Source organism: Nomia melanderi, chromosome 7 (assembly GCF_051020985.1).
Source record: "Nomia melanderi isolate GNS246 chromosome 7, iyNomMela1, whole genome shotgun sequence".
NCBI classification, from domain to species: Eukaryota; Metazoa; Arthropoda; class Insecta; order Hymenoptera; family Halictidae; genus Nomia; species Nomia melanderi.
Genome location: NC_135005.1, coordinates 14920884 through 14935699, shown reverse-complemented (window position 1 = coordinate 14935699; position 14816 = coordinate 14920884). Strand labels below are relative to the sequence as shown.

Sequence of the window (14816 nt, the reverse complement as noted above, 5' to 3'; positions counted from 1 at the left end):
ACCGAATGACAAATTTCAATGACAACCGAAGCTATAGCGCACGAGAGACGGAATCTTGGTAGTAGAATTGTTAGACGAGTCGGTATTCTTATAATTATTAAAATAAGGATGCTTCTGGAAATTTCAAAAAGAATTCCTCTGTTTAACACGTTGATCGCCGATTTCATAGAGAAATCCACTGAATGGTGAAGATATAATATTAACCCCTTACACTCGAGGAGTGACTCCCAGTCATCACTTTATTTGATGCTACAAAACTATGAAGTAGAATATTTAGTGTTCTAAATCAACCTTTGTGTTACTATATGAAATATTTAACTAAAATAGCTTTGCTTAATTTATCTAGAAATTATCGTTAAATTAGTTTCAAACAATACGACCTATATCTCGTCAGAAAATACTGAATATTTCCATTGAAAAACTTTCGAGTGCAAAGGGTTAATCAACTTATCAGTCCCACTCGAACGGTCGATCGCTAGATTCGAACGATTTCGTTCGTAAGCTAGAAACGAAAGAGCGAGCATCGATCCCGAATCGAACGCCGGGCGCACGATCGAAAGTAATCGTGGACGGATCGGCGCGATTAGGGGATCAACGGCGAAGGAAACCGTGGATAATAACGCGCCGGTCGCTTCCGGGATTGTTTCAGGTACCTGGGAGTGGAGCCTCGGCTGAATGGCGGTTCGGGCCAGGGAAGCGGTGCCGACGGACAACCTCAGATCGTCGGCGCGGGTGTGATCGGACCGGCGAGCGCCGAAAAGAACTGCAAGAGCGTGCACCTGACCGCCAAGCAGCAGGCGATATGCTCCCGCTCGCCGCCCGTCCTGCAGGTATTTACCTCGCGGCGGGGGCCGAAGAACCTCTCGGATTAATGCCCGGGGAAGCACGCGGCTAATTCGATTCACGGGACCCGCCGCGCGAGAAAGATAGAGAAAACGAGCGAAACAGTTGAATGGAAAAAAGAAATTAGAGGAACTGGCAATGAGAGAGAGAGAGAGAGAGAGAGAGATTCTATGGATATATGTGTTTTTGTGTGTGTACTGGGTGTCGTGTAACTGATGGTACAAGGGGTTGAATGTTGTGAAACTTTTGTTTGAGTTGATTTTGATAAAGTATCAGGTAAAATGGTGGAAAATTGATACATGCTTCGGGAAATGATTGAAATAGATGATTTGTTAATACAGTTAAAATATAACTGGTATATTAATATATATATATTGTATATTTCTGTGGGAGTGTGTGTACAGGGTGTAATTGATGATACAAGGGTAGGGGTTGAATATTGTGAAACTTTTGTTTGTTTGAGTTGATTTTCATAGTAGAAGTATCAGGTAAAATGGTGGAAAATTGATAAATGATTGAAATAGTTGATTTGTTAATATAGTTAAAATATAACTGATATATTAATATATATATTGTATATTTCTGTGGGAGGTGTGTACAGGGTGTCGTGTAATTGATGGTACAAGGGGTTGAATATTGTGAAACTTTTGTTTGAGTTGATTTTGATAAAGTATTAGGTAAAATGCCCCTTGACGTACTATTTACTTTCGTTACTAAGCTCGTGTAATATTTTACCATCGACAATTTAAAAGAGGCAGCAAAATTGTCCATTCTAATTTAACCGGAAATTTCGTTTGGAGATGATACATTGATAACAGCGAACTAGTTGTCTCCTTTGATCCGTGGGTAATGAACAACGTTGATTGTCGTTAAATTAGTCTAGAAATCTTCATCGTGAGTCTCGCTCGTCATTGTACAGGAAGGGGTTGAAGCGACAAAATTCATTAACCCGTTAACTGTGGAATTTAATTTCGCCGCACGATTTCAAAGAGAAGAATACACAGAATGGAAAAAATATATTAAATCATTCGATCGAATTGCATTATTATTCCACGTTCATTTAGCTAAATATCATTATATATAGCATCATTTGTAACATAGAAATGTTTTCATATAATCATCGTTTCATCGAGTGAACCATAGTAATTCAGTTTAGTCTATTAGGGTCACCGGTGACTCCCATGGCATTCAACGTAAAGACAATGATCTTAACCAGTTAACTATGTTTGACGAGTATACACGTCATCGTAAGGCTTGACAGGATGCTAATTCTTTCAACAATGAATTCTTGATTTTTTCACATAAACATGTAACTCTTCTTTGTTTCAATGAGTACGCTCCATTTTTCTATTTTATTGCGAGAACGAATTTATTTTCTAAATAAATTCCACAGTTAACTAGTTAAGATCCAATGACGACACAAACAGACATACTCAAAATCGATTTTCACGGAAACGGTCATACGAACAAATTCCATTCCACACGTTCAATTCATTTTTCAACATAGAATCAACACATCAGTTGTGCCATCGGCTACACAAGAGACACCCTGTATATATGGTGTGGCGGGACAAGCTAGAAAGAGAGGCGAGAGGAGTCAAGGTGTATAAACTTTGTCGGTGTAATTTTTCGAGCGCTAAAGCGGTCGCGCCGCTCGAACCCGCTCCATCGGCGAGGACGACGACGGCGACGACGACGAATCGTTTCCATTTTTCTTCCCCTTTATGCGCCCGACGAGCTTTTCACGCGCATACCTTTGTGACGCCCGGTGAATCGCGGGGATAGAGATAGGTTGTGACGCTGCTCGCGCGGCGAGCTGAGAGAGAGAGAGAGAGAGAGAGTTTAGGCCGCATCTCCACGGGAGAGTGTGTTTCGGGGCAAACGATCCTCGGATTAGCTTTGTTTCCTCGAACTTTCCCTTACCTTTCTCCATTTTTCGTTCGGCGTTCCCGCTTTTGAAATTTCGAGAATTCTACGCTGATTTCCGGGTGAGTTCCGAAGGTGTTTCGGTGATCGTGATCGCTTGATCTTCATTTGTTTGATCTGATAGATAGATATTATAGGATTTCATTTAACCCTTCTCACTCGACAATATTTTTCATTAGAAATATTCATTGAGTAAATATTGTAGGAGAAAGAGAATTTTATTTGAAACTATAATTATTTCATCACAGCTCACAATAACACTAACTAAATTAAACAACGCACACTTTAATATATATGCAATCCCTGTAAAAATTCTAATAGATTATTTTCGGTTTGTTTAGGCATTCGTTATAGTATTCAAGTCGAAGCTATTTATTTTCATGATCATTTCGAATATTCAATGCTTTCAACGCATTGAACGCCGGCTAAATTTCGGCTACTGAAAACAACGATCGTCGGTGATTATATTGATACATTTTTAAACATCGATCAGACGAAAATTTCTAACTTACGGAAGAGAATAAGGGACTCGATTAAATTTCGAGTAAATTTTATTTATAATTTTCGAGTAAAATTCGAGTAAATTTTACTTTGGATTTGAATTATACGTATCTAAAATGTTAAAATGTTAAAATGTGTCAAGATATCAATTATTGTGAAGCAAAACAATCGAAACCAGTCATTTTGACTGGTACGTAGTTCTAGTGTTAAGAATGATCTCCCTCGAGTTTCACGGTAAAACGAAGCAAGAGATAACGAAGGATTCCACACGTGTAATGAATTCCACGTACCTATAAGAGAGTTACTCCGAAGAGTAGGTGCGACAGTTTTGCCTAAGCGAGCGTGAACACCTGCGAATTCCGCTCGTCAAAGCCTGAACCGCAGCACTTTCAGAATAATAGCTGTCGGTGAGCTGGATGCAGGTGCGTTTCCATTAACGCGTTCCGTGCTACGGGTACTTCGGCTATATTTTCTTTATGAACTGATTCTTTCAATAGAATAATAAGTTATATTCAGCTTTTCGGTGATTTTTATGTATCTTGATATAGTTTCTTTATGTTTTCACTTCGTAACGTATACTGCTATCCTTGACCGTGTATCCATTAACCCTTTGCACTCCTTTGACATTGTAATATAAGTTTATAACTTCGTTTTCAGTCAAATGTAACTTTAAAATGTACACGCGCTTTTTTAATGACAAAGCAGAGTCTTAAATCCTTTACAGAACGCTCGTAGCTGATAGTTCATATTAAAACTGATTCGGAGTTGCTAGAAGGTTATATTAAAAATTGCTCGGAGTGCAAAGGGTAGAAAATATTTTCTTACAAAAATTGCCGTGTACCACACGTGGTGCACGTGGCACGGAACGTGTTAACCCATTCGAAACCGATTGCACACCGTGTATGCAATTGATTTCCGAGGCTATAAGACCGGTTGCGCACCGTGCGTGCAATAATAATAATCAGAGTTTATCAGTTATTCCGAGTAAAGTAGTCGTCGAGATAAGACCATTTTTGAATTAACCCTTTGCACTCGAAAGTTTTTCACTGGAAATATTCAACGTTTTCCGGGTACTACCGATCATTTAATACGATTAATATGCGATGCCTATGAAAATTGTAATCATTGATTATTATCAATTTCTTCAGACATTCATTATAGTGTTCAAGTGATACTGTTTACTTTCAAGATCATTTCGAATGTTCAATTTTTCTAAGATATCAATAATTACGAAATAAATAGTGTTAACACTTAGCCAACCGAATAGGAAGATCTTTTTCCTTGGCAACGCATTGCCTTTTGTTCATTTTTTCTTCTGTTATTCAGTAAGTCTTGAATTCGAGTTATTTGCAATTTTTCAAGTTACTCTCTTGCTTTTATAAAACAAAGTTCCTGATAAAATCAGTTAAATAAGTTCAATTGAAGATAATAGAGGATGTTGAAGTTCTAGTTCTTTTTAGGCGGTTACCTAAGTGTTAACAGAGTTCTACTCTCGAGTGCCGGCTTCGCGTGGAGACGCGCGTATAGTTGCTCTCGGGAGTAGAACTCTTTCAGTGGAAACGCACCTGAGATTCAATCTCCGACAGCTCGTTCTTCAATGGCCGACGGTTCTACCGCCGAGAGCGTAACTGGCTGGCGTCTACGCTCGCACGAACGTGTCTGACGTAAATCTTGTTTGCCTGAGAATGAACAAAAGCGACTAGACTGGGAAATTAACACTAGAACTACCGAGCATTTAATACGATTAATACGCAATTCCTATAAAAATTTTAACAATAGATTATTCTCAGTTTCTTCAGGCATTCATTATAGTACTGAAACTATTTATTTTCATTTCGAATATTCAATGCTTCGAAGATATCAATAATTGCTAAACAAACAAATCGAAACCAGTTATTTTTACTGGTATGATAGTTCTAGTGTTAATACGATTAATATTCAATTCCTATAAAAATTTTAACAATAGATTATTTTCAGTTTCTTCGGGCATTCATCATAGTACTGAAACTATTTATTTTCATTTCGAATATTCAATGCTTCGAAGATATCAATAATTGCTAAACAAACAAATCGAAGTCATTTTGACTGATACGGTAGTTTCCTAAAGTTCATCTCCTCAATTATAATTGATACAACACTACTTTTAACAATTTATTGAAACAAAATTATAGATATATCCTGCGTCAATTTCCGCTCCGTAGCGATTGATAATTTCATTAATTTCGGCACAACGCAAGAGCGCTATAGCGTTCCAGAGCACTCGAACGGATAATATCGAGTAAAGGCGAAAGTTCGTGTATTCTCGATTTCTATTAATCCACGGAATAAAATAAGGAGGGAAAATGCAGAGAAATATTTCGATATGCTCGTCGCCTGAGGGATTCTCGCGTTGGCATCACGTAGGTTCGCGCGGTTCCACATTCCCGATCCGAGATCGCTGAATTCACGACTTCATTTCCCGGCCAGCCGAGTGTCTCGGAAGGAGGTCGTCGTGTAGAGGGTTCACTGAGAAGACCCTGACTGTTGCAGAGCTGGACTATTAAATATTGCACGCGCGGCAAACGAAAGCTACAACTCGAGCCCGGCATTCCGGGAGTTCTTTAGAATCGTGCGAATCCAACCAGTGCCCTCGCGCCGTGCTGCCTTAACTCTTTGGGGTTAGGTGGGTTAAAAACTGTCCCACCCTTTGCTTAGCTCTTGATGCATGCCGGAGAATATATACTCGAACCAACCTCGACAAGTTGAAATAAAATATTGAACTCTGCTATGAGTGATTTCATAAATTAGGATAAAAATAATAATTATAAGCCATGATAATTCTTATTGTGTAGTTAGTTCATAGCACTGGATGGCAAACTTGAAATAAAATATTGAATTCTGCTGTGAGTAATTTCATAGATTTCCATAATAACGATAATTATAATAAGCCATGATAATTCTTGTTACGTAGTTAGTTGATAGCATCGCCAACTGGATGGCAAACTTAAAATTACTCATAGCAGAGTTCAATATTTTATTTAAAGTTTGCCATCCAGTTGGCGACGCTACGAACTAACTACATAATAACAATTATTATGGCAAACTTGAAATGCAATACTGAACTATTTTCCTTCTCAGTGAAAAATTTGGATGTATAGAAAATTCAATAATTTTAGGGTAGTTTCTTTAACATTCATTGAAATATTTAACCCCTTGCACTCGAGAGTTTCTCAATGGAAATATTCAATACTTTCTAATGAGATACAGACGACATTTTCTCAGATTCAATTAAGAAATCTCACATGCATCGAGGAAGAGAACTATTTTCTTTCAATGTTTCGTACATTGATGCATTATGCAAAGTTTAATATTAAATATCAAACTTTACAGTTTTGCTGTGTCAAATCATTTGGTGACTTAGAGTCACCTTTCGAGTACAAAGAGTTAATATTACAACTGTTGCAATATTCGATCCTACAGAGTTCAAAGGCTTCAAAACTTACAAAACTTCCCAAAGCTACCAATCTCCTGGAATCTATCTATGAAATAGAATCTATGAAATCTATCTATTAAATTAGTTTCAAACAATATGATCTATATCTCGTCAAAAAACGTTGAATATTTCCATCGGGAAACTCTGGAGTGCAAAGGGTTAATATTATAACCATCGCAACATTCGATCCCACAGAGTTCAAAGGGTGGAAACTTACAAAACTTTCCAAAGCTACCAGTCCCATACTCCCAGAATCTCAATTCCCCCGGAATCGCAGAAATTCCTTACCCCCGAAATTCAAAGATTCCTCCGCCGAAGGAATTCCGTAACGTCGCTCGCGTTCACCCCTGCCCGTGACGCACCTCTCTCTGGGACACCCAGTTCCGATCGCAGGCAATAAAATACACGCGAAGCGTTTCCGTAAAACCGTGGACAAGCAACAAGCAACGCGCCGAAGTGAAACGTACCCCAAAAATCGCGTTTACCTTTCCCTAATGCACAAATCTTGTTCGAAGGGGCGGGCGGTCGGGGGTTGCGGGGCGCGTCTAGAGGCCGGTGCCTAGGTAAACTCGGTGGGCCCCGGGCCTCGATATCTCCTTTGAGCGTCGCCGACCGGCCTCGCTTTTCCGAGTCCCGGTTACCGACAAAAGAGACCCGGCTATGAATATTCATAACGAGCGGCGCAGATCCGCCGGCCCACACGGGGCTTTAATTCCGAACGATCGAGCCGGATACGTCGAACGTCGAACATCCTACGCGAGGGTCTCGCCGGAGCAAACATTTCCTCCTTTTTTCTCTTCTGTCCGCTTGTCAGGCGGTTAAGGGTTAATTGTACAAGGAACACTGTGCCACCCAACGATTTCAATGAGCGTTCCGCGTGTTTCTGTCGCGTAACCCCTTTTGTGCTATAGTAACGTGTCAGACTCGTGATGATAATTTTATATTGAATGTTATTTGTTTATTTTTAATGTGAATTGAATATTGATTGTTTATTTGTTGATTTTTAACGTGAATTAAATATTGCTTGTTCTGCGTGCTTTTGTCGATTAACCCCTTGCTTTATAATAACGTGACAGACTCGTGATGATAATTTTACATTGAAATTTTATTTGTTTATTTTTAACGTGAATTGAATATTGCTTGTTTATTTGTTGATTTTTAACGTGAATTAAATATTGCTTGTCGCTCTGCGTGCTTTTGTCGATTAACCACTTGTGTTATAATAACGTGTCAGACTCGTGATGATAGTTTTACACTGAAATGTTATTTGTTTATTTTTAACATAAATTAACCCTTTGCGAACGAAGATTCTTCGAAACATACAAAACCTTCAACATACGAAGCTAAATTATACATCAATTGCTTAATTAATAGAACGAAAGATAACTACGTGTAGATCTCTTGCTGTTCGACTAATTAGGCCATTTTTCCACGACTTAGTCGTTCCAAACCTGAACATTTCATCTTAGGGTCATCAAAAGTAGTTTCACTTTATTTCCCAACAAAATTGGGTTAATGCTTATAATAATTTTAATCCTACATTCTTTTCAGTTCTCAATCTTTATTTTCCCTTTTCAATGGACTTCGGTCGCTTTCGGAGTAAACGACTCGCACGATGTCGAACGTTTCCACCTTGTCTCTATTAGTTTAGGTTAGATTCACGTTAGCACGCTATCGGCCAGGGGTTTCTCCCGTTTCTTTCAACAACGCGTCGTCTCTACTTTCTTTTCCTTTTCGACCACGGTCAGAGGTTCAAAGAAACGGAGCATACTCGAAGATAATTGTCGCGTTCGATTCTTCGCGTTCCTGAAGTTGATCGAAGCTCCCCCCTCGTTTTCGTTAGTTTCGTGTTGTCCGATGTCTTCGGAGTACTTTCATTAGTTTTTATGTCCTCGCCCCGTTACGGAAACACCGTAGTGCCGAGCAGAAACACCGACTTCTGAATGAACCGTGAACGGGGTCAATGAGATGCCGGTGCTCGACCCGAGCGTCGTGTAGCGCGCCGAATGATCGACGGTTAACCCTTTGCGCTCCGGAGGCGCCTCTAAGTCACCGAACGATTCGACGCAGCGAAACTGTAAACTTCGATATTCAACCCCTTGCCGTACAGTGATCGGTGTTGTTGTTGATTCTCATTACCCGATCGATGGATCGTTCGCTTGAACCCCGAGAGAAAGAATCGCGACAACGATCACGTTAGAATCGGGTAACGTTTTGTACCATTGTTTTTTTCTTTTTTGAGTGAGACTCGTGATGAAGATTTCTAGACTAATTTATCCTCAATTAATCGGAGAATATAGGAATTAATAGAATATTAAATGAAGAAGGTATTTAGAACGCGAATTCCACGTTGTCCATGGTGAAAGCGATAAGTTCAATGAAACCATCAGTTCATCGTGATAGACATTTGAAAAATTTTTATAATAAAATAGTTGATACACATAGATCTCTAAAACGCCCTCACATAAGCAGATCACTTCTCGGAACACTTAACATTGCTACATGAACATTAATTACCTTCCCATTAAAACGATCTGTAGCCACTGTCTGTGTAATCTCCGTTCATTAAGAATGTAATATCCAAACAAGCTTTAATTAAGGTATATAAAGTCTTCCCTCGCGGTGTTCCTTCCAGCAAATACGAGGCTAAGGTCAGGTACTACTGTTAAGGTACTGTTAAGCAGTAAAGCAATTAAGGAGTACCTGACGATTTCTATAGGCACGACCCCGTGGAATGTTTGAAGTGGAATTTGAGTAGACTCGTGGAATCCTGGTTGTCTCTTGTTGTTTGGGAAACACACCTCTCCACCTAGATCTCCGAGATAGAAAATTACACGTTCTATAAATACGTAAAAGTGGCTCGTCCTGCTTTGCCACCTGGAAATCATTCGTTTTCTCCGTACGAAATCACGAATCTGGGGAAATCGATGTATTAACCCTTAGCACTCCATGTTGTTTTGTAATCTATCAGCAACTGCAATTTTTATAGTATTCCTAGCGAAAATTAGAAATGCTGTAACATTTCTTCGATCTTTTATTTTCCTTGTCAGTACAAAATTTGGATGTGCGGAAAATCGAATAATTTTAGGGTCGTTTTTTTTAAGATTCATTAAAATATCTGATATTATTCTTGGTGCAATATTGGAGCCTACAGAGTTCAAAGGGTTAACCCTTAGCACTCCAGATGGTTTTGTAATTTATCAGCAACTGCAACTAATTTTTATAGTATTTCTAGCGAAAATGAAAAACGCTATAACATACCTTCGGTCTTTTAATAGAAATCTAATAATTAATAATAGAAAATCTAATAATTTTAGGATAGTTCCTTTGATTCATTAACCCTTAGTACTCCATGTTGTTTTGTAATCTATCAGCAACTGCAACTAATTTTTATGATATCTCTAGTGAAAATGAGAAATGTTGTAACATTCCTTCGATCTTTTATTTTTCTTTTCAGTACGAAATTTGGATCTATGAAAAATCGAATAATTTTAGAGTAGTTTCTTTGATTCATTAAAATATTTAATATTATAATTGATGCAATATTGGAGCCTACAGAGTTCAAAGTGTTAAAGAGAAATGTTCCTTCGAATATCCACGTTTCAATTGAAGCCGATCAATCGAGCGAAGATACGCAGGTGTTTAGCTTCTCAGTCATTATCGGTAGCAGCAGCTACAGGTATCTGTTTACCGAATCGGGTAACAAGTACGCGGCCCGTGATTAATATTAATGGCCGAGATACCATTGATTTCAAATAGCTATTAGCATAATTGTTCCGTTAGTGGAAACCGATTACATATTATAATTACCGGCTGACACCGGGCCAATTAACCGTGGGCCGAATATACTAGGCACACGAACTTGGCAATTGCGGATGCGCCTCGGCGCGCGATCGTTCAGCCATTTTCTCCGCGTCGACGACGATGACGAAACCCCATGATAAATCTCGATCTTGAAGCGATATACAGACTGTATAGAATTCTATAAAACGATCACACTTTTTCTACATTTCCCTGCAAGTTTCACCTTGAATGACCTTGAGCCATAGGTCGTCGAATTCGTCTTGAAACGCACTATTTGTCGATGGATAAAAAACGTATCATTCCATTTGAAAAAAGAAAGTTGACCTTCACCTCACCTTGGGTCCACCAGGAAAAATAAAATTTCCACCACATGATGTCCCCTCGGTATTGAACAACTTTCGTCTGAAACATTTTTGTGTATAATCAATATTTTCGGAGATATTCGACTGTAACGCTTTATAATTTCCACCCTGTATATATATCGTTGGATACCAGTGATTTATTTGATAAAGGTCAAGCGGTGGACAGGTTAACCCTTTGCACTCGAGAATATTTTTCTCAACGAATAGTCATTGTTTTCTAATGAAAAATTAATGTAAATTCTCGTCATCGAACGTTCGAATATTTCTAGTGAAAAACTGCCGAGTGCAAGGGGTTAACAGAGAGAAAAAAAACCGGTAAACCGTCTCCCCGCCGCGCAGAATTTTCCTTTCCATTCACGGCTTTCACGGTCTTTACTTTCAGGCAGTCAGCGCGGGCGCGAGATTGGCCATAGAGGAGTGTCAGCACCAGTTTAGATCAGCCAGATGGAATTGTTCCATTAGCCCGGAAAATCCGGAGAACGTTTTCGGCGGCGTGATGCTAGTCAGTAAGTAGACACGCGGCTTCCGCCTACCAATCTTCGACGGAATCCTTGATAACGTCGGAGCTCCCGTCAATCGGCGAAGCGGAACGCGATCGACGAGGCTTTCGCCGGGAATCTTCGATGGAATACTTCTCCGCGAAGGGAACTATATTCTTGCATAACGTGTATCCTTAACACTAGCTTTACGGAACCCGTCAATTTGATATTGAATTTTTTAAACATTATTTAGTAATAGTTTGAGTTGATTCGTGCAATTATGCGAATACGCATTGCGATATGGTTTTGAAGCTAGAATTTTCGCGATTTATATAAACGAACGCGTAGTTCGCTAGGAACAATAGAATAAAGTATAGAATGAATGCCCATAAATCTAGTGTTTTTCAGAAACTTTCAGTGAGATCAGCTTATATCGCTATACATACAGAAACTCGGATATCATATTGTTAAATGTATTTTAAATATATAATCAATTTGAATGAAATTTAATATTTTTTTAAGTACTATGATGATCAGCGAAATTGCATAGCTAAGTGTCTTTATATGAACACGAGATTTCTCGTTGTCAGTATGCAATGTGTTGACACGTTCACTCCGTATCACTTGTTCTTTCTATAGAAAGAAGCAAAGCAAGAATTATTAATTCTTTGATATGCAGAAAGTGAATTGTAAATCATTTGAAGTTTCAATAGACGCACTCTTGTAGTTTCTATACAATTGCAATTATTAAAAAGATAACAAATGTTTCTCTGAGAAACTATTAGAGAAATTAGTTTAGTAATGCGCAAACTGAATTGTAAATCATTTGAAGTTTCACTAGATGCACTACAAAAATTTCAAAATGTCAATTGATCTGCTCGGTAGTTTCAGTGTTAACAAAGAAATTGAAACATAATTAACAAAGAAATCCCGAGCAAGTTGAATAAAACAAAAGCTTCGTTCTCCAACCATAAACGTTAGCAACAACCTAAACGAATCTCCATAGAACTCAGTAACTTCGAACGTTATCAAGGATCGCCGAAGTCCTTCCGATGTTGAGCCCGGAAATAATTTTAATTAAAACTAATTCCTCCACAGCGACAGAGGGTACGGCAGGGGAGGGGGGAGCATAGTGAGCGCCGTCTGCGTTCTGTTTCGTAATCACGGTCTCCGGCCGTAAAGGTCGGTGGCCCGGGGAAAATGAGAAAAACTTCTCGGCAGCGAAAAAATTTCTGGTGCATGTTCGCAGACAGTCGCGAGGCAGCGTTCGTGTATGCAATATCAGCGGCGGGGGTCGCTTACAGCGTCACCAGGGCCTGTTCCAGGGGCGAGCTCACCGATTGCTCCTGCGACAACCGGGTCAGGACACGCCGGCCGAATAATTGGCAGTGGGGCGGTTGCAGCGAGGTAATTTCAACCCCCCGCGCGCGCGCGCGCGCGCACGCTATTTATATTCTCCGTTACTCTTTGAAGAATAAGGACGACGACTGAAACTGCCCCTCGTAAATTAGGATTACGCCGGTGTTCGGCGAAACCTGCGCTCCTCTCCTCTCTCCTTCCGGTTGTTCGTCACCTCCGATTGATCGTTTCCTTCTTTAGCACGTTTTCTGCTCCAGGTGATACTCTATCAAATAGAAGATGCATCGAGTCTAGCTGTTACTAATACAATAGAATTTTCGTCTTTGTTTAATGGTGCCAATGGCCAATATACACAATACAATATTGGATCGACGTTCAATTTAAAATCATTACGTTTAATGGAAACTTCTGAATTAACAGCAAACATAAATGACCATTTCTAGTGCGCACAGTCTAGAGTGTTGAGTTTCCAAATTCTGTGTATTGTTTCCAGAAACAAGATTTTATATCAATCCTTGTCTCATTCTCTATAAAACATTGGAAAAGGCCAATCATCCATAAGCAAAGATCCATATGGATTCCAAGGAGAAGAATCAGTGCAATGTTTATATCCTGAATATTTGGACAAGTATCATCGCGAGAGTAAAAATTTGGATACGGCTGACTATTATTTTTTTCCTTTTTTTCCTTCTCTCCTTTGCTTGCGGATCGAAATAATCCGCGCCGGCAAATCTTGTCCGCGGTAACGAGCTTAATCTTCTTTCCCGACGGCCTCCGTCGGACGTTTCCGACTTCTCCGACCAGGTGACTGGTTCGGTGATTTATCGGAGGGTGAGTCAGGGAGTCGTGTTTGTTTTTCGTTAAGTTAGAACGAGTGTATCTGAGATTGATGTTTGATGGGAGTGTGGTTTAGGCTTCCAATGGGCTTAATTTTTGACACTTCGCACTCGGAGGTACGTTAGGATATTTAACGCTTTGCGGACGAAGGTGCGTTAACACTTTACCGGCCGCTGTCACGTACACGTGACTTCTTTTCGCCAGTTGATGCAGTACAACTATAAAATTTGATATTCAATATTAAACTGTATAATCCATCGGCGATAGAAAAGCTTAGTTGCTCACTCGCGACTTCACATAGACCTCATGAAAAAAATATCCTGTTAGAAAATGTTAACCCTTTGCGGACGAACGTCGACATCTTGGTGAGATGAAATGTTCATATTCGGAATACCAAGTTGCAAACGAATGACTTAATTACTTGAATAGCAAGAGATCAGTGTATAGTTTCCTCTTTTTCTATTGTTTAAGCATTCGAGGTAGAATTTAGTTTCATGTGTCGCCAGCTTCGTGTACTTTAACACTTTGCTGGCTTTTATCGCGTCGCCCCTTCTACATTTTCAAGGATATTTCATAACTTTCCAATGAATCGCAACTTTCGAGATTCGAAGGCAGCGAAAGAGTTACGAACTAACAGAAGCATCTAAAAAGATTCGAACAAAAGACGATCTGGTAAATTGCGAAGGGAGAACAGTGGAAGCAGTAGTTGCTCGAAATATACCATCGATATTGTAGGAGAAAGAGGATTTTATTAGAAACAGTATGATTATTTCTTGACAACTCACAATAAAACACTAACTGAATCAAACGCACACACTATATACTCAGGCTCTCGTCTCACTCACACACTTTCTATCACATTCTCTCATTACCATGCATTAACTTCACACATATTTGGAATATTCTAGATTCATAAAAAAACGAACATTATCAACATACAGAGAAAATCAATATAATCTAATATTCCAATGCTTTGACATTCATTCAAAACGCTCACACACGTCATTCATCTATTGCACACACATTCATCGATATACCTCTTCACACACTCAAATACATCCATTCCCACAATACGTATTCCTACACAAATATTCGAACAAATAACGAATAAATTCGATAAAATAACATCACTGGCGAGAAGAAGTGTCAGTAACGAAGTCATAATAACTCGCGAAGGCTGAACGAAGGATTCGTGACTCCGAAGGAAATGGCTGGGAGCCGACGTTTCCAAAA

The 14816-nt window shown here is 39.3% G+C and overlaps 1 protein-coding gene across 1 annotated transcript in view; it reads left to right on the top strand.

Annotated features, from left to right (window-relative positions):
- Positions 1–14816, top strand: part of LOC116425037 (protein Wnt-4) — a 104596-nt gene that overhangs the window by 81259 nt on the left and 8521 nt on the right. The window contains exons 2-4 of the mRNA XM_031972219.2: positions 650–830; positions 11291–11414; positions 12637–12794. Of these exons, the coding sequence (XP_031828079.1) occupies positions 650–830; positions 11291–11414; positions 12637–12794 (463 nt within the window). The remainder of the gene's footprint in view (positions 1–649; positions 831–11290; positions 11415–12636; positions 12795–14816) is intronic.